Source organism: Leopardus geoffroyi, chromosome D4 (genome assembly GCF_018350155.1).
Source record: "Leopardus geoffroyi isolate Oge1 chromosome D4, O.geoffroyi_Oge1_pat1.0, whole genome shotgun sequence".
Lineage (NCBI taxonomy): Eukaryota > Metazoa > Chordata > Mammalia > Carnivora > Felidae > Leopardus > Leopardus geoffroyi.
Window position 1 is genome coordinate 50,605,820 of NC_059342.1, and position 24,600 is coordinate 50,630,419.

The 24,600-nt window shown below is 38.2% G+C and overlaps 1 protein-coding gene across 1 annotated transcript in view; it reads right to left on the reverse strand.

Moving 5' to 3' along the window:
• Positions 1–818: 818 nt before the first annotated feature.
• Positions 819–24,600, reverse strand: part of LOC123593748 (putative exonuclease GOR) — a 41,725-nt gene continuing 17,943 nt past the window's right edge. Inside the window, exons 6-15 of the mRNA XM_045470149.1 lie at positions 22,294–22,390; positions 18,410–18,472; positions 16,867–17,016; positions 15,026–15,139; positions 12,305–12,378; positions 12,025–12,132; positions 10,610–10,725; positions 4,844–4,982; positions 2,570–2,690; positions 819–1,001 (exon numbers count right to left, since the gene is read on the reverse strand). Coding sequence (XP_045326105.1) covers positions 919–1,001; positions 2,570–2,690; positions 4,844–4,982; positions 10,610–10,725; positions 12,025–12,132; positions 12,305–12,378; positions 15,026–15,139; positions 16,867–17,016; positions 18,410–18,472; positions 22,294–22,390 — 1,065 coding nt within the window. The 3' untranslated portion in view covers positions 819–918. The remainder of the gene's footprint in view (positions 1,002–2,569; positions 2,691–4,843; positions 4,983–10,609; positions 10,726–12,024; positions 12,133–12,304; positions 12,379–15,025; positions 15,140–16,866; positions 17,017–18,409; positions 18,473–22,293; positions 22,391–24,600) is intronic.

The window sequence follows — 24,600 nt, forward strand, 5'->3', positions numbered from 1 at the left end:
TCAGTGATAATTATTTGTAACTCAAAATGCCAAGGCAGCAAACCTGAAGTATGTTTGAGGGCCTGTCGTCGCAGGCACCTGAGGTCCTTCTGGCACTCAGGTCTCACTACTGATTACTCAGATGCACCTGTATCATCGGCAAAGAAACCTTTGTCATTTTGCAGCATTTTAGCAACATTAATATTGAAGGTTCATCCTTAAGGGTAATCAAACTGAGTTATGTCGTGTAGTTTCCACATCATCAAAAAGCAATTAAGCAAGGAGGAGCTAACTCCTCAAAGGAATTCAGACCATTCCGATATTAGGAACACAGGTTAGAGCATGGTATGTTTGGGGGACCCACAGGACACTGCCTTAGAAAAAGGAGTGGTTATGAATTAAAATCAGGTAACATTACAGCAGTTAGAATAAAAACACATAATGCATCAGCCAAAAGACCTACATCTTTTTGTTAACAGACACTGAAAATTTACGTTTACTTTGTGAGGAAAACCTATTCTACATATATATGAGACCTAAAAAAAAGTCTGTGTATTAGCTAAAGACGGTTTTAGGTATTGAGAGAGAAAAAGAAATGTATGCAACCTCAGACATGACCTTGATGGAAGTCACGGACTCATTGCTTCAACTTGAAACCATTGTTACTATCAATGAAGAGGAACCAAAAATTCAAAACAAACCTTTAATTTACCCATTAACCATTCTCCTCTCAGCAATCATAAATTAAGAAATAAACTATGGAAATTTAGCCTTTAAAATGTAATAAATAAACCTCAACAGTGCTTTCCTTTCTCCTCTTTGAAGAAAAAGGTCAAGAAACTTCATGCCATCATAGACCAAACTCTACTGGCAGCAGCAGAGGCCAGAGGGGTCACTGACACAACAAGGCAGGGATTGCAGATGTTGCAGACAAAATGATTACTTCCTTCCTTTCAGGTCTTCTTTTACCTTCCAGAGGACCAGTTCCATGCAGGCAGTTGCACTGTCAATTGAATTGTGACCTCCAAGTAGTACAGAATATAAAACAATGTATTAGACAATGACCATATCCATGATATCACCCACAGCTGTTCTCAAAACAAAGCCTGGAGTTAATGTTTATAAAAAATTAACACTGGTCACTTAGCAAAATGGTATTTTGTTTGCTTTGTAAATGTACATAAGTCTAGATTAGCAAACATCTCCCTTTTCCTATGTAGCCTGTCCTCGCATGGTGACTGCTTTGCTGTGACTAGATAGCTCATGGGTGCTCTCTCTCTGGAAAGAAGGTGCAGAGGGAAGGTAACAAAGGGGCAGGCATTACAAAAAGAGATCCAGCAAGGAGTAAAAAACAGTCTGTGAGGAGAAGTAGAACTGTCTACACAAAGAATGACCTCAGATACAAGAGTACATGATTTAAAAGAGTGGGTGAAATTTACCCAAAATATAAAGTCTATAGTTCTGATGAGGATAATAAATGTATGAGATTAAATGAGAAAAATCATACTAGCACTTCTAAAATAGTGGGTGTATTTTTCATTTGTGTTATTCTGAAAAATTCTGAAAAAAACAAAACAAAGTATTTTTATATAAGCTATTTTTTAAGTGAAATATTTTCATGTGTAAGGCTTAAGATGGATTGCAATAGAACACATTTTATAATAGAATTTTGTAGGAGCTCTTTGAGATGTATTTTTAACAAAGCAGGTAAAGATCCACTTTGAGATGGTATTAGTGTCTCACAAAGAATGAAAGAAAAAGACCATAGGGGTACAATATGTATTTTGTACAATTCATGACATGATCAGAAGGGCTTCCCGTATCTTAGGTATCTTTAGAAACATAGCATTGTAACAAATTTTAACATGCTCAGAATTAATTTTCTTACACTTCTGTATTGTATGTAAGAGGAAACTATATGGGCATGAAGGTGTCGAGTAACTGACCTCTATTCCAAGGCATGCACTGCTCAACTGTGCATACAGCAATGCCACTAACAAGGGAGGTGGTTGCTACACTTGTACTTGAAATACACCCAACATTAGACAAGTTAATCATCAGCAAACCCAGAAAATGTTCTGGGAGCAAAATACACTAATTGAGTAGAAGTCAAGTGCACATATAATGCATGTATTGAATTTGAGCTATACTTCTTCTAACAACACACCATTTACTCTGGGTGAGATAACCTGAACCCAGTGAATTTCATAACCTCATTTAATGAAAAGCCTATATGAAAAGGGGTACACAGCGAAATTTAGAATGGAATTCGATCTCCACACCAAAAGAAGTTTTATACATGAATTCAAAGGCCAGGCAATTTGCCCAACAATTATCTGGCCATCATTTTCTGTATAGCTGCTGTTTTGATGCCTGTGGAAGATCCAGGACTATACCTGGCAGTGGGCATTGGCTTTTTACATGCTTTCACATAAGCAGGTACAAGTCTTTCCACTATAGGAGAGAATCCATGAATAAGAACCTACCTTAAGCATTTCAGAGAGCAGAACTTTTACCATCAATCACATGGTTTGTTTACCTAAGTCAGACGTAGGGTCCTGGTATTTATCATTAGCAAACAGGCTCTTACCATCATCCTGAATAATCCTCTGTAGGTAGTCAGCCACCAGACTCTTAAGGGATCTTTTGTGAGGCAAGCCTAGTCGATGAGGAAACAGAACTGTTGTGTCCACAACTGAAGTGTGAATTAACTGTCAAAGAGAAAATCCTATCAGAGATTTTTCCCAATGAGTAACCATATAGATAGCAGCAACAATAATGGTAGCAGCAGAGTTATGCTACAAAAGCAAGTAACATGAAGCAGTTATGATGTAACAGTGACTAAGCATGCTACATGGAATATCCATTACAACTTGCAGAGTAACTCAATGAGGTAGACCTTTTGTCCCTTCTTTACAGTCAAGAAAACTGAAGCTCTGAGAGATTAAGAAGGGAGTTAGTAGAGAACCCAGAAATCAAATCTAAGACTTTGGGAACCACTTTCCTACTGTGAGAGCACCACCAGGGGGCAGCATGAGGGCAGAGAGGGTCCATCAAAGACTGGGGGGAGATGCAAAGCCATGCCCCTACCACCTTGGGACTCAGCTGAGGGGGGCACACCTCAACCTAGCACATGTCCTACCGCAGATTAGTGGTTTACTTGTCTGTGTCCGGGGAGGGGGCATGGACAAGGACTGTGTCCTGTCTAGTTCCAAATTTCCTGTGCTTATACATGTAAGATGGTAAATAAATTTTACAGAAGTTTCAGAAAGCAGAAAATAGGATAGATGAAGAGCAGTCAGACAACAGAGCCTAGAAACAGTTTGGATTCATTAGGAGAGTTGCATTTTTGAAAGGTGCATGCAAGAAGATTAGCCTCAAGAGTAATTTAAAGACCCACTGAAAACTGAGGAATTGGAAATTTAACATTCAGCATGCCTAGAAGCACTTAAATTCTCCTTTAATGGGTCAACTACCAACGAGACACCAGTTCCTGGCTGCAGAGTATTGAGTAAATAAAAGAAGGTGGTGGTGGAAACAGAGATAAACAGGAAAATCCAGGAGTTATCTGCACAGAAGAAACAGACTGAACACAATGAGGAATCATGACGGCTAGAAATTGTGTGGTCTGGGAGACAGGTGCAATAGGATGGCTCCTGAACAGTTTGAGAGGTGAGGTCACTGAGGTGATGGAAGGTGAGGGAAGGACATCCCTGGAAAAAGCGTTCTTATAGAAAATTTATGTCCCCACCTCTCTTTCCACACAGCTTGGCAGGGTCTGAGTGGATGCACATTCCAGTATTATCTGTCACATGCAGAGACAACAATGCTATTCGAGACAAATATCTATTCTTTGAATCCCAGCTTTACATAGAAAAAGGCTGACATTCACCTATGAAATGTAAATGGCCTTACTGGTATTTTTGCACTAAAAAAGAACTAGCCCTTCTTTGCCTGAAGGTAAGTCCTAGGGTGGCTGAAAGTTCTAGAGTCTCCAAAGTTCTAGAGCTGTGCTGTGCCCTCTGATAAGCCACCAGCCACATGTGGCTATCTAAAAAATGCAAAAATAATTTTCTCAGTCACATTAGACATATTGTAAATGTTCAATAACCAAACGTGGCTACCGTCTACCATAGTAGATAGTGAACATATAGAAAGGCCGATTGTATGCCAGTGTTCTAGAACAGGGGTGGCCACCAAACTCTGTCTTTAAGTGCCCAGTTGTGAATGTTTTCAGCTTGGAGACCACACAGTATCTGCTACAACTATTTAGCAGTGCTAACGTAGCATGAAAGCAGCTACAGAAGATACAGAAGTGAATGGGAGCAGTGGGTCTAACAACAATATTTGCAAAAACTAGGTGGCCAGCATGGGCCATAGTGTTCTGACTCCTGTTCTAGAACACACAGCAAAGAACAGATAATTTTAACCTGAAGTATATTACAGGGGAGATTTTCAAGTAGATCATGCCAAAAAAAATGAACATGACATTTGATTTTGAGCGTACCTATAAACCTACCTGACTTAATATGAAAAAGTGTCTCTAAGGATGTGAATAAAATAACCTGTTAGATAAACTTAGTCTTCCCCATTTGAGTATTAAAGACAATTATTAAAGAGGATATTAAACAATGATTTTGGTTTTATCATAATTAATGGACTTTCTGATCTGGATGAACCAAATGACTTTAGCTGTCTTATATTGTAGCTTCTGGTTTATAATAGTTGGACTATGTTATCAACATGGACAGCAGTTCTTTTCTTCTTAGTTAATGGGGCAAATCAACAATCACTGATAACAATGATAATGACTACCATCTTAACACATACTGTTTTGTAAAAGTATAAGCCTGTATTTCTTTACCTTAAGAGCATAAAGACTGTTTTCAAAGCTGTGTCCAATTAAGACAGTGTCAGCACTGAACAGGTTCAACAGGATGGCTTGGACATCACGGATTGAAGTTTTGATGTTCTTCAGGTCCTCTTCGACCACACCAGAAAACCTGCCCCAATAAGACACATAATGCATAGAAGAAAGTAACTTACCGGATTTCATCAGGTATGGTTAGAACACATTACTGACCCAATGTGAGAAACATTCACTAAACAAAACAAAGATCTGACTTATGACCATCAGCTGCCCCTTCACTAGGTTATATTTGTAACCTAATAAAATTTATAATACGGATTAATTTATGTAAGGCTGGGAAGGCGGGAGGCATTCCAAGTTCACAGGGTTCCTTTGAACGCTCCTCTTTGTAGAAGCTCAGTTTCGTCCATTACAATTTAGTTAAGTAACCTATCTCCCATTAAAGTAAGCCTAAAAAAGCCGCTGTGGAAAGCAATATGGAGGGTCCTCAAAAAATTAAAAGTAGAAATACCATATGATCCAGTATTTCCACTACTGGTTATTTACCCAAAGAAACCAACAACACTAATTTAAAAAGCTATATACACCGCTATGTTTATTAAAGCATTATCTACAAGAGCCAAGACATGGAAGTAATCTAAGTGTCCATTGATAGCTAAATGGATAAAGAAGATGTGATACCGCTCACCCTACACACAGGAATAGTATGCAGCATTAAAAAAGAATGAGATCTTGCCGTATGTGGCAACATGGATGGACCTAGAGGGTATTATGCTAAATAAATAAGTCAGCCTGAGATTTCAGTCACAGGTGGAAACTAAAGAACAACCAAAAATCAGAATCAGACCAAATTGATGGTTGCCAGAGGGAACAGGGATAGGAGGATGGGAAAAATGTCAAAGGGGAATGGGAGAAACAGACTTGTAGTTATGGAATGACTAAGTCATGGGGATGAAAAGTATATCATAGGGAATAGAGTCAATGATATTGTAACAGCATTGTATGGTGATAGACACTAGCTACACTTGTGAGCATAGTATCACTTACAGAGATGTTGAATCACAATGTTTTACCCCAGAAGCTAATATAACACTGCATGTCAAATATACTCAAATAATAAAAATATAAAGCCTATAAATGAAATATGGGTAGCATAGGAGAGCAAATGGAGTCCTAGGTAGAGTCTAGATAACCTATGCTTGAATTAGTCTATGACTCTGCTATTTACTTCCTCCACAGATCCTCAGAAAATTACTTAACCTTCTGGGCTCAGTCTTATCTGTAGAGTCACTTACCAATCTTAATGGCTCATAAGGACCCAATGAAATACATTACAAAAAAATTAAAAAATAAAAAAACAAAAAACAAAAAAACCTACCCTAGTGGCTTTCATGAAGCATTTTCTAGATAACTGTCCAGAAACATGGCTACTGCTATGCTGTACTGCAATTTAGGAGAAAAGCAAATGATAAAAATACTGGGAAGGTATTTTGAACTTAAATTTTATATTGACATTATGGTCTCCTGTCAAAAACAAAACATACCTGGCTCCACTTTTATTTAATATAGTATTGGAAGTTTTAGAGCAATGAGGCAGGAAAAAGAAATCAAAGGCATCCAAATTGGAAAGTAAAGTCAAACTGTCACTATTTGCAGATGACATGATTTTCTATATAGAAAATATAAAGACTCAACAAAAAACTGATAGACTAAGTGAGTTCAGTAAATTTGCCGGGTACAAAAATCAATATACAAAAATCTGCATTTTTTACACTAACAATGAAATTTCATAAATAAAGAAAATCCCATTTATAAGCATCACAAAGAATAAAATACCTAGGAATAACTTTAATCAAGGAGGTAAAAGACCTGTACACTGAAAACTAAGACACTGATGAAATTGAAGAGGACAACAGTATATGGAAAAGTATTCCATGCTCATGGATTGGAAGAATATTGTTCATATTTCCATATCACCCAAAGCAGTCTACAGATTCAATGCAATCCCTATCAAAATTCCAATGTCATTTTTCACAGAAATAGAACAATTTTAAAATTTTTATGGAACCACAAAAAGTCCTGGATAGCTAAAGCAATCTTGAAAAAGAACAACAAAGTTAGAGGCAACGCACTTCCTGATTTCAAACAGTATTACAAAGTTATAGTAATCAAAGCAGTTTAGTACTGATCAAGAGACAAAGGCAGAGATCAATGGAACAGAATAAAGCCCAGAAATAAACCCATGTACTACGGTTAAATAATACATAACAAAAAAGGAATGAATATCCAATGGAGAAAAGTTAGTTTCTTCAATAAATGGTGCTGAGAAAACTGGACAGCCACATGCAAAAGAATTGAAGTGCATTATTATCTTATACCATACTCAAAAATTAAAAAGTTATCAACTATAAGTCCAGCAACCACAAAACTCCTAGAAGAGAACAGGCAAAAAGCTCCATGACATTGGCTTCAGAATTTTTTTTTTTTGGCTCTGACTCCAAAAGCAATGGCAACAATAGCAAAAATAAACAAATGGGACTATATGAAACTAAAAGGCTTCTGCACAGAAGATACCATCAACAAAATAACATACTGAATGGGAAAAGGTATTTGCACATCTTTTATCCAGTAAGGAGTTAATAACTAACCAAGAAATAGATAGAATTCATACAACTCAACAAAAAATCCCAAACAATCCAATTAAAATTAGGCATAGGATCTGAATAGACATTTTTGCAAAGATATACAGATGGCCAATAGGCACATGAAAGGATGTTCAATATCACTAATCATCAGGGAAATGCAAATCAAAACCACCATGAGATATTGCCTCAGACTTGTTAGAATGGCTATTGTCAAAAAGATAACAGGTATTGGTGAAGATATGGAGAAAAGGGAACATTCATTCACTGTTGGTGGGAATATAAATTGTGTGGCCACTATGAAAAATATGGAGCATTCTCAAAAAATTAAAAATAGAACTACCATATGAGCAACTAATTACACTTCTGGGTATTTATCTGAAGAATAAGAAAAGACGTATGTACTCCAATGTTTATTGCAGCATTATTTTCAATAGCCAAGATATGGAAACAACGTAAGTATTCATTGATGGATTAACTGATAAGAAGATGTGGTATATGCAATGGGATACCACTTTGCTCTAAAAGTGAATGAAATTGGGGCACCTGGGTGGCTCAGTCGGTTGAGCGTCCGACTTCAGCTTGGGTCATGATCTGGGAGTTGACAAGTTCAAGCCCCTCATTGGACTCTGTGCTGACAGCTCAGAACCTGGAGCCTGCTTCGGATTCTGTGACTCCCTCTCTCTCTGCCCCTCCCCCACTCATGCTTTGTCTCTCAAGGATAAATAAATGTTTAAAAAAATCAAAAATTAAAATGAATGGAATCTTGCCATGTGTGACAACATGGAAGAACCTAGATGGTATTAGGCTAAGTGAAATAAGTCAGAGAAAGACAAACACCATATGATTTCACTTATAAATGGACTCTTAAAGGCTGAACAAATGAACAAACAAAACTCATAAAGAACAGAATTGTGGTTTCCAGAGGGGAAGGTGGTAGGAAGTAGAAAAAACATTACGCAGATCAAGAGGTACACATTTTCACTTATAAAATAAATCAAAGGGATGTCATGTACAGCATTGGGACTACAATCATCAATACTGTGTTGTAAATTTCAAAGCTGCTAACAAAGTAAATCTTAAAAGTTCTGACAAGAGTTTTAAATTCTGTACAGTGACAGATGGTAACTAGTATTATTGTGGTGAACATTTCACATGTATACAAATGACAAATCATTATGTCGTACACCTCAAACTGATAATGTGTGCTAATTATGCTTTCAGAGTTAAAAAAAAAAAAAAAAGATACCTGACTCCATCACCAAGTCATCAAGCTTAGGGAATGTGATAATTAATCAAATATTTGGACTAAGAGGAAGTTATCAAGGGGTACTTGGGTTTATTTTAAAACCATTTTTAAAAAATGCAAGGCATTGAATGCATTTGAAGTTGTTTTGAGACTCCATAATTATTTATAATGCAGACCCTTCAGTTACCATTTTGTCACTATGAATACCAATAACTATCCAAGTACTTCCTGACCTGTTCCAAAAAGCAGGTAGGAAAGATTCCATTAAGGCCATGGAAGAATAAGTACCAATAAAAGTACGATAACTGTAAGTATTTTACAATTCTGTTTGCCAATCTACCCCAATAAAGCTGGAAAAAAACAACAATAGTAAAATAGGGCTATTAGGATATGGCCAAAATGAGTAGGAAAAAAAATCCAATGAGGTCAGGAGAAAGATTAGTATACAAAATATATTTTCTGATCATGACTTTTCCTGAGTTTTATGCATACAACCATTTTTATGAACTGTGAGGGACTTTATATTAAAAAATGTTTATTAGAATTATCTATAAATATTCCCAAAATTCATCATCAAAACAACTTTTAATTTACATGACCACTTTGCTTGTGTTCTAAAATGATGGACATATACACATTATATGACACACATACTTTATATATAATATATGTAAGATTTTTTACTATATACACTATTTTATTACAATTATGAATACTATATAAATTCTATATACTATATAGTATATATATATACCATATGATATATATACTCTGTGTATAGATAAGTCCTATTTGTTTAGATATCTAAACAAATCATATATATACTCACATATAAATAAGTAATTTTAAGTAGTATTGGAGAATTTGTTAAAATTGAATAAATATAATCCCACCAATAATAAACACTTCTTATTCTAAAGTGAATTCAGATCAGTGCCTTCCATTTTATTTTTAAATATACAAATATGTCATTTTATATGGCTTATAAGCCTTAAGGAAACCCAGATTTAACTGATTAATCATATCACTGGTGTTTCATCTGAGGTTTATAAAAATTAAAGATGCATCTATATTGTGCAATTTCAAGTTAGCATTGAGTTTGGGTCAGAAATAGGTCATACTTTAATAATAATGATTATTAGGAGAATCTGCCCTGAACTATTACTTTGCAAACCATATCAAAGCCATGTATACTCAGGGACATGTCTATAAGATTGCAGATATTTTATCTAATGACAATTTTTACCTAATGGAAGAAGATAATATGGTACTTTCAAAAGGAACTGATTAATGATTTAACAAACAAATGAATAAGAAAATCTATTCACTATTTGTGCTTCTCTCACCTCCTACCTACCACTCCAACATGTCAACATTCAACAGGGCTGAAACTTTGTCTCTCATTTAGGGTTGTAACCTGGGATCCAACACAGTGTCTGTACAATTTTATCAAGTACTTAATAAAATATGAATGTTCTTGAACAAATCAATGAGTTAAAGGAAAATAGAGTAACTCATGCTCTAACACTAAATGAATACAAGTACAAAGCTAAAATGCACATAAACTACATGTTGAATATTCTACAGTCTCAAAAACCAACCCTTTTATGTGGATCCTGAGAAACTTAACAGAAGACCATGGGGGAGGAGAAGGAAAAAAAAAAAGTTAAAGAGGGAGGGAGCCAAACCATGAGAGACTCTTAAAAACTGAGAATAAACTGAGGGTTGAAGGGGGGTGGGAGAGGGGAAAGTGGGTGATGGGCATTGAGGAGGGCACCTTTTGGGATGAGCACTGGGTGTTGTATGGAAACCAATTTGGCAATAAATTTCATATTAAAAAAAAAACCAACCCTTTTATATGACCCGTACCTAGTGTTATAGTCAATTACTTCTTCATCTGGTTTCACAAATGTAGCATAGACCACCTGAAGGCTGGGATCAACCACCGTCACTTGCGTAAGTTCCAAACCTTTGGCTGTGTAGCACTATCAAGGGGGAAATATTAAACTCATATATCATATTGAGTAAACATATTTTAACATCTAATATATCTTAAAGGAGTATTTCTAACATACAATTTAATCATATTAGTCAGATTTACTAACATACAATTTAATCATATTAGTCAGATTTACTAACAAAAGCCAGTCAGTGGATCTGACAGTCTTGTAAAAGATGTTCCAAGCTTTAATTTTTTTCTTTAATGTTAGTAATATTTCTGCTAAGAAAATAATTTCATTTTCTGGGCTTAGTCTTTACAATTGCTTTCATTAGAGATCAGTGCTATCCAGGAGAGCCTTCTGTGATGATGAAATGTTCTACTGCTATGCTGTCTAATATGGCAGCTACTAGCCACAGGTGGCTACTTAGTATGTGAAATATGGCTAGTGTGACTGAGAACTTGAGTGTTATTATATTGGCTAATGCAGTTATAGATCTTGTTGAATGAAAAAAAGAAAAACTTTACCGTAAATATCAATGTGGCACTGGAGAGGACAACATGCTAATATTTGATTTCAAAGCCTGAAGCAGCCTGAATTGTTTCCAGTTGAAGACCTAAGCTGGAAACTGAACAATGTCCTTCTCCATTTATTGTAATTCACTCTAAAATCTGCTCTCCAAATATAATAGAGGGAATAAAAACTTTATGTCTTGGTAGAGACAACCGTTCATGTGATGTTTGACACGTCCCACGTACATTCCCTTATTTTAGTGTATCTGATTCTTACTGTTACCGTGGAACGATTATTAACCCCATACTTGACAGAGTAAAACATCCATTATACCTGCTCCAGGGTGACAGGAGGGAAGCAGTGAAGCTTCCCAGGTCATACGATTCAGTTCTGTTTGTTCCCTACTTTCTCGTATTGATTCTCAGATAAAGAAAAATCGCCATAAATATTTTGCTGCCTCTATAAACAATAGTTTCTGAAAATTCGTTCAAGTTTTTATGCTGATGCTGGGGATAACAGTATTACTTGTAACATTTTCCACCCGCACAATTTCAGCAATTTGAGCAGGAGAAGCACCACTGGTGATAGATTAAGAAAAATTAATAAATAGAGACCCACGGACCAGTTCCTGGCCTCATTTCTTACTAAGTACAGGAATTCCCCCAAGTCACCTCTCCTGCACTTCAGTTGCTTCTGAAGATCAGTGAATTACACGCAGAACTATGTGGCCTCAAGAGAAAGCCCAGCCAAGTGATGTTACACACACCGTGCCAAGTGCTCCACAAGGATTTGGTTGTAATTACTGCAGTAAGAGAGAAAACACGGACGTACCACCTCACAGTTCACAGCAAATACACCATGATTGCCGTCGGGGGGCGGGGACTTGACAAAAGTCTTCACAAAGCCCTCTAGGTTTTCCTTTTGGTCATGAACGTGAAGCTGAAATAAACATTGCCAAATAAATTACCGGCTATTTCTGCAAGCACCGTTAAGCTCATAAAAATTTCACCAACTAAAAATTAGCTTAAATAACCCTTTCAAATTCTTTCACATCTCTGGAGGCAGCAGCTCTGGTTCTGAAACAAGCAGTGGTCCGGGTGACAAGCCCTACCTTGGCGACCTGACACCCGGCAGAGCCAAGGACACCTTCACAACAGCTGTACCGTGTTTCTGAGCCACCGAGGACTGCAAACCAATCAAAAAATAAAAATCAAATCAGGCAAACTTTATAAGGCAGAGTGGCTCACTCCCAGAGCATGTGTCTTATCTTACCCTCCAAGACCTGTAAGGATACTGTGCAAGTACTTGATGTTACTCCTCCCCGTAGTCATGTTTTTGGATATTCATAATCAACAGGAAAAAACAACTCCTGGAACAGAGTTCTTGTGGGTTGCACTTTGAAGGTGAATTACAGTTACCAATGTCCTGAACACCTTCCACCCCCTTACTTCTTCTCTTATTTTTCCCTGATCCCTCAGCTCTCCTCTGGCATCACCTCCTTATTCTGCTTGGACTTAACCTCAAGTATGTTTTCAACATCTTCCCCACTCCCTGACCTTTTCTTCCCCACCCCCTGACCTTTTTACTCTGGCTGAGGGGCTCAAAGTACCACATTCTCCCTTCCTATGTCTGAGTTGTTGATCTGATCCAAGAAACATCACCCAGTTATGTAGACTGAGACCATGACGCAGATGTCACCTCCAGCCTTGGCTGGACCTACCAAATCCTGATGCCCTCTTCTTCTGTATCTTTGCCCAAGTACTATGTACATTTTCACAGCTATAATCCCAAATCTTCCTATCTCTTACCCCAATCCCATAATCCAGCTCATCTGTTCCCGTATCCACCTTAGCCCTTCTTCACTCTGGCCCAAGGTAACGTTCTCCCAACTGTTCCTATTACTTCCTTCTGTCTACAGTGGTTTCTGCATCAGTTTTCCTATAAAATGGGCTAGAATGATCTCCTTAAAGCACACATATTCATTATATCACTTTCCTCAAGTCGTTCCCTTGTTTATTACTGATCAAATGCAATTTTCTCAGGCTGGTGCTGAAGGCTCATGCTTAATCAGTCTTACATTACTCATCCAATCTTGACATCCCACAGCTTTCTCTTACCTTCTCCTGTGATAAGTAAAGAAAGCAGAGAACCAGTATTAACAGAGCATCTGTTATAAGCCAGGATTTTGACATGTCAGCTCACTCAATCGCCACATAAAGCTCATTCTATGAAGGTGGAAACAAATGCTCAGAGAGCTTAAGTGACTTGCCCAAGGTCTCAGGGAAAGTTGATGTCAAAAGAGCCCCAAATCTCAGGTCTGCCAGTTCCGATGTCCTTGTTCTGTTCATTATGCTGTATGGTCTGGTTAGCCCCGCTGGTCTGTCTGCTACACTTACTCCTCTTCAGTACCTTCCCTTCTTTGTTCTACTCCTTCTGGAATTCATAGTCCCTCCACCTTCCAAAACTAAGCCCTCCATGCTCTCAACACTCAGGCCAAAGTTACCTGATGTATTATTTCTCCATGTATTTATTCAGTCATTCAATCACACCCACTGTTCTCTTCTATTTTCTCCCGGCCTTATCTTCTTCATACTCTTTATTACAATATCATTCACATTCATATCCATCTCTACATCAATAGTTCATCTGTCCACCCATCTCTCCAAATGTTTATTGACAGTCTATATGTATTAGGTACTATGCTAAGTGTTGGGGAGAACATAGGGAGAAAAAAAAAAAGAATGGATGGTGGTCCTTCCAAAAGCTCACAGTCTTTTGGAGATGGCAGATAAACTAGCAGATCATTACAAAATGTAATTAAGTGCTATGAAAGGAAGAGGCAGGATAAAAGAAGGCAGACCTATTTCAGACGGTGGGGTTGAGAAAGGACCTTGTGGAGGTACTACTGAAGCAGAGACACAAAGGATAAAAAGGAAACAGCCATGGCAAAAGCAGAGAGAATAATGGGTAAGAAGGCTCTGGACAGGGGGTCAGTGTGATGTGAAAGTAACAATGGACAGGGGAGAAAATGGGGGCAGAGACTAAGTCAGGCAGGGTCAGCAAGGTAACCAAAGGGTTTTAATCAAAGCAGGGCAGAGACAGGACCAGATATGTGATGTAAAAAATTACTCTCGAGTTTCTGGGGTGAAAAATAGACTGGGGGGGCATGGGTAGAGAGAGAAAAGGGTACAGTAGAAGCAGCGAGACTGGGCAGGACACTGCAGCAATTGGGGACCAAGATAGGGGTGACTTGGACCCAGACAGTGGCAGTAGAGGTAGAGAAGGGACAGGCTCAGACTACATTACTGAGGGATAATACCTAAGACATACACACTGCTAAGACGAAAAGGTGCGAAGATGAATGACAGCACCCAGGTTTTTTGTTTGAATAGGAAAAAAACCCAGCTGAGTGGATTGTAGCAAATTTATGGTGTTGCAGGCAAGATGGGGGCCGGTGGGGAAAGGAATCAACAGTTTATCTTCATTCAGGGCAGGGGCAGGGGTGAGGGCGGCAAGGAATGGAAGCTATTAACAAAGAAATGATTCTAATGCTGGCAGGTGCCAAGCAGGTGACATCAGGAGGCAGTTGACTGCTGTGAGGTCTTCCCGCACCCCCCTCACAGCCTGGGACTCCCCGCACCAGTGGGCCACAAGGGTAGCGAGTGGTGGTCAGAAGTAGGTGCTTGTAATTCAAACTTCAGATTCGGTACAGTTTCTCTCGACTGGACTGCACCTGACAAATACAGTGAACTGAATACTTTATCGCACTTTTCTCTGAACAGCTCTGGCACTGGCTTGTCAAATAAATGAAGCAGAACTACCAAATACTTGCCTTTCTGAGTCAGCACTCGGCCAAAGTGGTAGTAGCATTCTTCTACCCTACTGTGTTTGCCTGCGGCAGTCACACCATATATTTTCCCACAACGACAACAGATCTTCCTAGAAGCTGAAACAAAATATGAAATTATTCATGAATACTTGGGGAGAAAAGACAAATGAACCGAAATGCAGGGAATTAACTGCCTTTGCATTCTTTTTTTTTTTTTTTAATTTTTTTTTTCCAACGTTTATTTATTTTTGGGACAGAGAGAGACAGAGCATGAACAGGGGAGGGGCAGAGAGAAAGGGAGACACAGAATTGGAAACAGGCTCCAGGCTCTGAGCCATCAGCCCAGAGCCTGACGCGGGGCTCGAACTCACGGACCGCGAGATCATGACCTGGCTGAAGTCGGACGCTTAACCGACTGCGCCACCCAGGCGCCCCCTGCCTTTGCATTCTTGATCACGCATGGATTACATGCCCAGGGTTGACCGTGAGGTAACAGGGAACTTAGCAGGATTACCCAAAGCAATACTTGTAGGTGACCGGCTCCCGGCACCAGGGGTGCCCGTCTTCCAACAGGCATCCTGTCTGCCTCCAGATTCAGCCTAATGCCAGATAATTGTGGTTTTAGAGCCATAATTTGACTGTAGCCAACTTGATTAATTATCTACTTTTAGTACATAGTAACTCCTGAAATAGGACATACGTCTTCCTTATTATCCCCTTTAAACATAGAGGGGCCTGCATGCTTATTAAGTCATTGAGAGTAGATCTGGGCTTTTCACTAGACCCATTTGTGAACATTGGTTTTCAGTGATAATCCTCAAATTGGTTCTGATGATGATGGCAACTCTTATTTGCATGTCTATTATGAGCCTCTGAGGCAGGTACTGTGCCCAGAACTTCGCATGCATTCCTGTAACTGATTCTCACAACGACCTGAGGGGGTAGCTGTATGATCCAGATTTGGGAAAACCAACAACCAAATGCAGGTTTCCCTTCCTTCTTCAAAGCCTCTGTTCTTAACTGGGTCAAGGGTTGGAAAAAAAAAAAAAAAAGGTAACTCAAATGGCAAAGACAATAATGAGAAAAATTCTAAAGATACAAAAGATAAATATTTTCTAGTCATTGAAAAAAATATTTTTAAATGTTTATTTATTTTGAGAGAGCAAGAGCAGGGGAGGAAGAGAGAGAGAGGGAGAGAGTGAATCCCAAGCAGGGTGTGCACTGTCAGTGAGGAGCCCAATGGAGGGCTCAATCCCATGAACCATGAAACTATAACCTGAGCTGAAACCAAGAGTCAGATGCTTAATTCACTGAGCCACCCAGGCACCCAGAAAAATATTTCTAAAATTCCATTTCCAACTCCAATGGACTTAAGGTTTGACAGCTAGGATATTAAATATTCTCTCTTTCTTCTTGGTGGAAGGAATGAATTTTAACTATGCCTAGTATTTAGAGAAAATGTAAAATAGTAACACTAATTGTAAACCTTTTTTATAAGAATTTCTAATTAAAGGATAGGAAGTATTCAAAACTGACACTGCATATGAATAGTTGGTAGGAGTAGGGACTCCAGAATCAGACTCCTTGGGTTCAAATCCTGGCTCTCCTACTTATTTTCAGAGTGACCTTTGACAAGTCATTTGACCTCTGTGAGTTTCAATTTCCTCATTTGTGTGAATGGAGGTAATGCTAGTACTTTACTTACCTGAAATGATTATTAATATTTAATAAAATTAAGAAAATAAACTTCTAAGACAATGGAAATGAAGTGGAAAGGGAAATAATCCTTTTAGTGTTCCAGCCTTAGCATGTAGCAAGGATCATTTTCAGTCCCACACACTTACTGTCATTTAGAAGAGCTTTGGTCATGCCCGGGTTTAAAAGAATACTTCCTGGTTTTTCAGGGCTGGGTTGTGGATAGTCATTTTCATGTAACTGTTCTTCCGTTAGAAGGTAGTCTTGCAGATGTCTGTAGAGAACAATTCCTGTGAGTGCTAAGAAAAAAAGAAGTGTGGTTCAATAAAATTTAAATAACATGTTTTAAGGTAGTGGTAAGGTTAGAGTCTACTAACCCTTTCAGATATGAAAAGCTCAAATGCTGATTAACATTAAGTAAGGAAGTAGTCTAAAAAAACCAAAGTCTTCATATCCTTTGACCTATAGATATGTAGATACTGATTGCTCTCTGCATCATCTGAGGTCCTATACTATGGCTAAGAGAAGGGGAAGTAAGAATCCCATCAGGAATAGCCAGTGCATATTAAGCATGCCAAAAACTATCGTCAGGACTTTGAACTTTATATTAACCCAGAAGCAAAAACCTATTGACCTCATTTTTACAGACAAAGAAAATGAGGCTCAGAGAAATGAGGGCACATGACCAAGGTTACACAGCACAGTTAATACACAAACTCAGGTCTTCTGACTCCAAATCATGCTTATTGATTCTTAATAAACACTGAGATAAGCAGAGTACAGAAGCTTACAAGTAGGAAACATGGTAACTCTCACAAGGGCAAAATGCTCAAGTTCAAGGATCTCTTTCCAACATCACTAACCCTAACCCCTCACATGAATGGATTCCTAAAATTTCTCCTAAGGTGTTATTTAAAATTCTGGCAGAATTTGCTACACTATCTTTGGCAAACCCTTTTGTACAAAAAAGAATTCTTCTGTGTGAAAAATATTAGGAGATTCTAGAAGCACCTGCTTTGTTTCAGACAAGTACTTAGAGGACAAGACAGGTGCTACCATCTGGTTTTATTCAAAATACGACAAAATCAAGTAACACGTTAGCTTTTTGATCCTGGGAGTTTGTTACAAATGCAGACTTGGAGGCTGTTCCCAGACATCCTGAATCAGAATCTGCACTTTAACAAGATTTGCAGGTCATTCCATGCATGTTAAGTTTGAGAAGCACTACTCTCACTGACTGGATACGTATTAAGTATCCCCTCCCACCACTCTTCAAAAAGGAGGCTGAGAATTCAAATACTGCCTGAGCCCATTTTATCATCTATTTATACTAATTTTTAAAAAGGCTATTAAATATTCAGTCTGCAGATGATCCTTCATAAACACAATAGTTTATTTATTCATTTATTTTCATGTCCATTCTCTGAAAGAGAGAACGAGTGGGGGAGGGGCAGAGAGAGAGGGAGACACAGAATCTGAAGCAGGCTCCAGGCTCTGAGTTGTCAGCACAGAGCCTGACGCAGGACTTGAACTCACAAACTGTGAGATCATGATCTGAGCTGAAATTGGACGCTTAACTGACTGAGCTACCCAGGCGCCCCAACACAATAGTTTACTAATTGCATCACACCTCATTTACTTCTCCTTTAAGGTAACAAGGACAAGAGTCTGTCAACATTGCACCAAACTTACCACTTTTCTTTTCATTCTTTTTCAATCCAGTTGTTTTATCGTTGTTATTGCTTCCAGGGACACCTAAAACATACAAGAACTCTTCTTCTGAGACAATGAATTATTTTTGTCTGCTTTATAAAAAAATATAAAACATGAGAAAGGTCTACAGCACAGTGAAGTCTTTATTTTTACCTTAAAATAGGCACCCAACATGGGAGACCAAACTACTTCATAACCAATGCTAAGTTGGGAAAAATGGTAATTTATGAACTAAGTAGATCAGGACTTCGTATTTTCTAAAGCTACTATATTCTGTGTATTGGTTAGAGTATGTCTAAATATGAGTCAATGAGTTTTACATCATTACTGACTATAACTCTCACAATTTGCAAACCATTTCTATTTCATTGCAAATATCCAAATGTGTACTTAGACTTCTATGTTCAATATCTTTATGCTGTATTTAATATGAAGAGAAGGGGGGGGGAGTGAGAATACCATGAAAATACTAAAACAAGAGACCCTGTATATTTTATTTTGTTATTATTTCAATTTTTATTTTATTAGGTTTTTTGTTCCACTTCCAGTGTAGTTAGCATAGTGTTTTATCAGTTTCAGGTGTACAACATAGTGATTCAACAATTCCATACATCACTCAGTGCTCATTGCGATAAGTGTATTCTTAATACCCCTCGCCAGTTTATCCCATCCCCCACTCTCTTCCCCTCTGGTATCCATCAGTTTGTTCTCTATAGTTAAGAGTCTGTTTTTTTGATTTGTCTTTTTTTTCCTTTTTTCTTTTTTTCCATTTTTCTTTTAATGTTTATTCTTGAGAGGGAAAGAGAGAGAGAGAGAGAGAAAAGAGAAGAGAAGAGAAGAGAAGAGAAGAGAAGAGAAGAGAAGAGAAGAGAAGAGAAGAGAACATGAGTGGGGAGGGGCAGAGAGAGAGGGAGACACAGAATCTGAAGCAGGCTCCAGGCTCTGAGCTGTCAGCACAGAGATGAACTGCAAGATCATGACCTAAGCAGAAGTTGGACGCTTAACCAACTAAGCCACCCAGGTGTCCCTCATTCGTTGTTTCTTAATTTAGCCATGAGTGAGATCATATGGTGTCTTTCTTTGACTTACTGTGCTTGGCATTATATACTCTAGATCCATCTTTGTTGCAAATGGCAAGCAAGATTTCATTCTTTTATATGGCTGAGTAATATTCCATTGTGTGTATATGTATGTGTATATATATATGTATACACACACCTCTATCTATATACATCTTCTTTATCCATCATCTACTGATGGACACTTGGGCTGCCTCCATAATTTGGCTGTTGTAAATAATGCTGCAATAAACACAGGTGTGCATACAGCCTTCTGAATTAGTGTTTTCATATTCTTTGGGTAAATAAATACCCAGTAGTGGGATTACTGGGTCACATGGTAGTTCTATTTTTAAGTTTTTGAGGACCCTCCACACTGCTGTCCAGAGGCTGTACCAGTTCACACACCACATCCTCACCAACACTTGTTTCTTGTGTTGTTGATTGTAACCACTCTGTCAGGTGTGAGGTGCTATCTCATTGTGGTTTTGATTTTATTTCCCTGAAGATGAGTGATGTTGAACATCTTTTCATGTGTCTATTGGCCATCTATAGGTCTCCTTTCAAGAAATGTCTGTTCTTGAGACCTTGTATATTGTAACCACAGATATTCAAGTCTATTTCAAGTGCTGTACATAAAAAAATGCCATAGGGGCGCCTGGGTGGCTCATTTAGTTGAACATCTGACTCTTGATTCTGGCTCAGGTCATGATCCCAGGGTTATGGGATCAAGCCCCGTGTCAGGCTCCACACTGAGTGTGGAACATGCTTAAGATTCTCTCTCTCCCCCTCTGCCTCTCTCCCCTGCTCATGCTCTTTACTATAAAATTTAACATTTAAAAAAAAATGGTTTAAATGCCATAAAGAAATTATCAAGTTTTTATATTCTTGAAATTAAAATAGCATTTCTAAGCATGACACAAAACCCAGAAACCAAAAAGCAAGACATTAATTACACTTTTATTTATTTATATTATATATATTTAAATGTTTGTTTATTTTTGACAGAGAGAGACAGAGACAAAGCATGAACAGGGGAAGGGCAGAGAGAGGAAACACAGAATCCAAAGCAGGTTCCAGGTTCTGAGCTGTCAGCACAGAGGATGATGTGGGGCTCAAACCCACAAATCGGAGATCATGACCTGAGCCGAAGTCAGATGCTTAACCGACTGAGCCATGCAGGTGCCCCTAACTGCACTTCTAAAATAGCTTCTAGGGGTACCTGCGTGGCTCAGATGGTTAAACGTCTGACCCTTGATTTGCCTTAGGCATGATCTCGCGGTTCATGGTATAGAGCCCTGCACCAGGATTCTGTCTTCCTCTCTCTGCTCCTCCCCTGCTTGCATGCACGTGCACACGTGCTCTCTCAAAACAAACATTCAAAAAGAGAAAAAAGTAAAAGTGAAAAGCTTTATTATTACAAACTTCACAAATAAGGCTGAAGTACCAGTGAGTGACAAACTGAGGAAAACATTTGAAGCCCATTAAAAGGGGATATGCGAAAGGTTGTTGCAGATTAATAGGCTGATAATAAAAGGGGACAGAAAGATGCAAAAAGGCAACTTAAATTGAGATAGAAAAAAGGAAGGTCTTCAACCTCATAATAATAATAAAAAGCTAAAATAATTTCATTTCTGGTCTATACTTTCACACTCCAGAACGGGATAAATGAGGAACTTTTCCAAGGTGTGAGGAAAAAGCTTATACTCCTACCATATTAGCGGGGAATGTAAAGAGCAAATGTTTTCTGGAGGCAGTTAGCAATATTTACCCATTTTAAACCTTTTCTACAGACCTTTTCTGCTAGCTACTCTGTGCACAGGGATTTGTGTTAAGGATACATAGGCTCTAGTATGAGGAAATGTTTGAGTTCACACTCCATTAATCACAGAACGTAAGGTAAAAAAACATGTAAGCCACTTAGATACTCAGTGCATGTGTTTCTTCTGTATTCTACACTCTACACAATGGAGTATCAATACTACAGGTCTGTACAACAGAGTATCATGTAGTCATTAAGATGTAAGATACAGATCTGGATGTTAACACACATTCTAGATTAACTGATGAAAGATTTCTAGGATACTTTATTCAGTGAAAAAAGTTAGAGTATACATCAAATGACTGCATTCATCTCAATTACTAAAATTACATATATTTCTGTAGTCATTATGGAAAGGTCTGTATCAAAAATTTGGAATAAAGTTGTCTTTGGCTGTTTTGTTTTTTTTAATGTTTTTCTGTATTATTTGAATCCATGCTATGTATTCTCGAATACCCCCAAGGAAACAAAATTGGGGGTAGGATTACCCCCAAGCAAACAAAACTGGCTCTTGAGGAATAAAGAAAAAAAAATCATAGATATTACAATGGTATGTGGCTTTCCAAAACTCAGCCTTACCCAACAAAATATTATTCCTTAAGTACTTAATACTACTGGAGGTTGGGGGTGGGGGTGGTAGAAAACACAATGTCTAAAAAAGATCTTAGGGGGGCAGTAATGAAAAAAAAAGAGCTGAGAAATACTATTTCACATGGAATGAGTTACTTTTATAACTAGAAACCAAATTTAATTATCTCCATGATAACTGCTCTCAAGGAGTTATATTCATATGTCTAATTTCAAATCTAATTTGTTATTTTCAACCAAAAATCCCACTTGCATGTTCTACTCAAGAGAATATTTTTAAACTATGTTTCATTGAATACCTAAAAACGACCCTGCTAATGAAAAAAAACATGTTTAATGTCAGGTGTTGATCACAAGTTTTTGTCTTATCACTCGATTAATTATAAAGAAATTACCTTGATCTCTCAGTTTCTTTAGAGTATTTATCGCTATGTTCACATACATATTTCTACTGCCACAGCGTTCATAAATGGCCTTTTCTTCTATTTTAGCCTAGACCATGAAGTGAATAATAAAAGATATTAAATCTCAAGATGATGGATAATAAACATTTACAATATAATGGAATAAATATGGCAAAATATAACTCAAGGGATGGGGGAAAATGGCACAAATAAAAAGCAACTTATTTTACATTTTTCTGTTTATGGCTTTTGAGAGGAAAGAAACAAAATTATCCTATGAATCAAATCGAGGAACTAGATACTTCTCTTCACAAACTAAAACCACAGTATAGAGGACAAAAAGCCTACAGTGCATATTCATTTGATTCTCAAAGCAAGCCCCTAATGTATCAAAGGTGCTTATTATTATTCTCGTTTGAGGAACAAAGGTTCAAGGGGGGAGAGAGAGGATAAAGAGGACAGAGAGGAGAGACAGAATCCCAAGCAGGCTCCATGGCCAGCTCAGAGTCTGATGCAGGTCTCAATCTCATGAACTGTGAGGTCATGACCCGAGCTGAAATCAAGAGTGAGACACCCAGGTGCCCCAGTAATCAATATTTTTATGCTAGGATTCATGAAAATCCTAAAGGTCAGTAAAAGAAAACAAATGGATACAAAATGACAGAAACCAGTAAAGGTAATATAATGATAACATTATATTAATGCTTTATCGGGCACCTAGTATGTGCAGGTTTGGTAGAATAGTCATTAAATGTTTTCTCAGTCTTCATTGTGAATCAGTGAGAATGGGTGCCATCATGACTAAATTGTATGAGGCTCAAGAAAAAGTAGATATCTTACTGTTGCAGAGCTAGTAAATGAATCCAGGAGTGACCAAACGTCAAAGCCAAGATTCTTCTCACTACACTAAACTTCACAGAGAGAAAGCCATGGGGGGTTGGGGAGAGGAGAGAAGAAAAGCAAATTGAAATAATAAAGGATAACATGTGTCTGTAACAGGCTGCTTTTTTTGTCTGTCTTTGCATTGCCATTATTCTTCAACCAGTATAGAATCCTGGAGGAGACAGACTTCCGGAATGGCTGAACAAGAACGTTCATGAACTCACCTTCCCATAAAAATAATTAAAATACTGGCAAAACAACTAAAGTAACCATTTCAAAACTCTGAAAATTAACCAAAGCCACAGAACAAACTGAGAATTACTTAAGAGAAACTACTGAACCTCGGTAAGACAATGGAGTCTATACCATTTTAGCTTGAGGGTTTTCCCATTACCCACTTCCCACCTGCCAGCTTAATGCCATAGTGATAAAAAGTTGGCAGCCTGGTAGCCAACAGAGAGGATGGACTTCTTTTACAGCTACACTAAAAACATCATCCCCAGAACACAGACAATATTTTGTCTGAATAAGCAGCTCCCTGGAAAATCTATTCTCAAGGTGTTGTGGGTATTTGAGTCAGAACTCAGCTCATGGTGGGGGAGGGGGGACCCTATTGCCTGGGTGCTATTAAAACAATAGCAACTGGGTGGCAAGATGACAGCCACCTAAGGTTATGATTTCTTGTTGGGCAAACAGGAACCTGGCCAGGAATTTTAATTTTTTAATGTTTTTAATGTTTATTTTTTTGACAGAGAGAGAGAGCAGGGGAAGGGCAGAGAGACGGGGAGACCCAGAATCCAAAGCAGGCTCCAGGCTCTGAGCTGTCAGCACAGAGCCTGCAATGTGGGGCTCGAACTTACCAACTGTGAGATCATGACCTGAGCTGAAGTCGGAAGCTCAACTAAGCCACCCCAAACCTGGCCAGGAATCTAAAAAACATTTTGGAGACCTAGGTGACCACAAAAAACTTTGAAAGGTCCTGACATATTCCTGGAGCTTAAAAGGTGGCCCAGGAAAGACCTGGGAAAAGATAAGGCCCTACTCACTCACTAGTGGTTGTTCTTGAAGCCCTGGAACAAGGACGTAAAAGCTAAGTCTGGCTGTCAACCTAAGTTTTAAGGCACTTCTTCTCACATAGATTCCCCCTGGCAAAGGGAGGAAGACATACAGACAAGGCATTTAAGGAAATTTTCTAACCAGTCACTGGCGAACAAGTAGATTATGCTGACAGAGGGTGATCCTTTTGAAGGAGGCCTTAAAATAAAAATTAAAGGCAAGAACTTAAAAATGCTACTGGAGAACTTAGTGGCCATACATTGAAAGGAATACAGAATCAACAAAATTAGTTCAGTAAAGTCACTAAACAAGTAGCAACAAGAAAACCCAAAACCTAGCAACAAAACAAAAATGTACCTG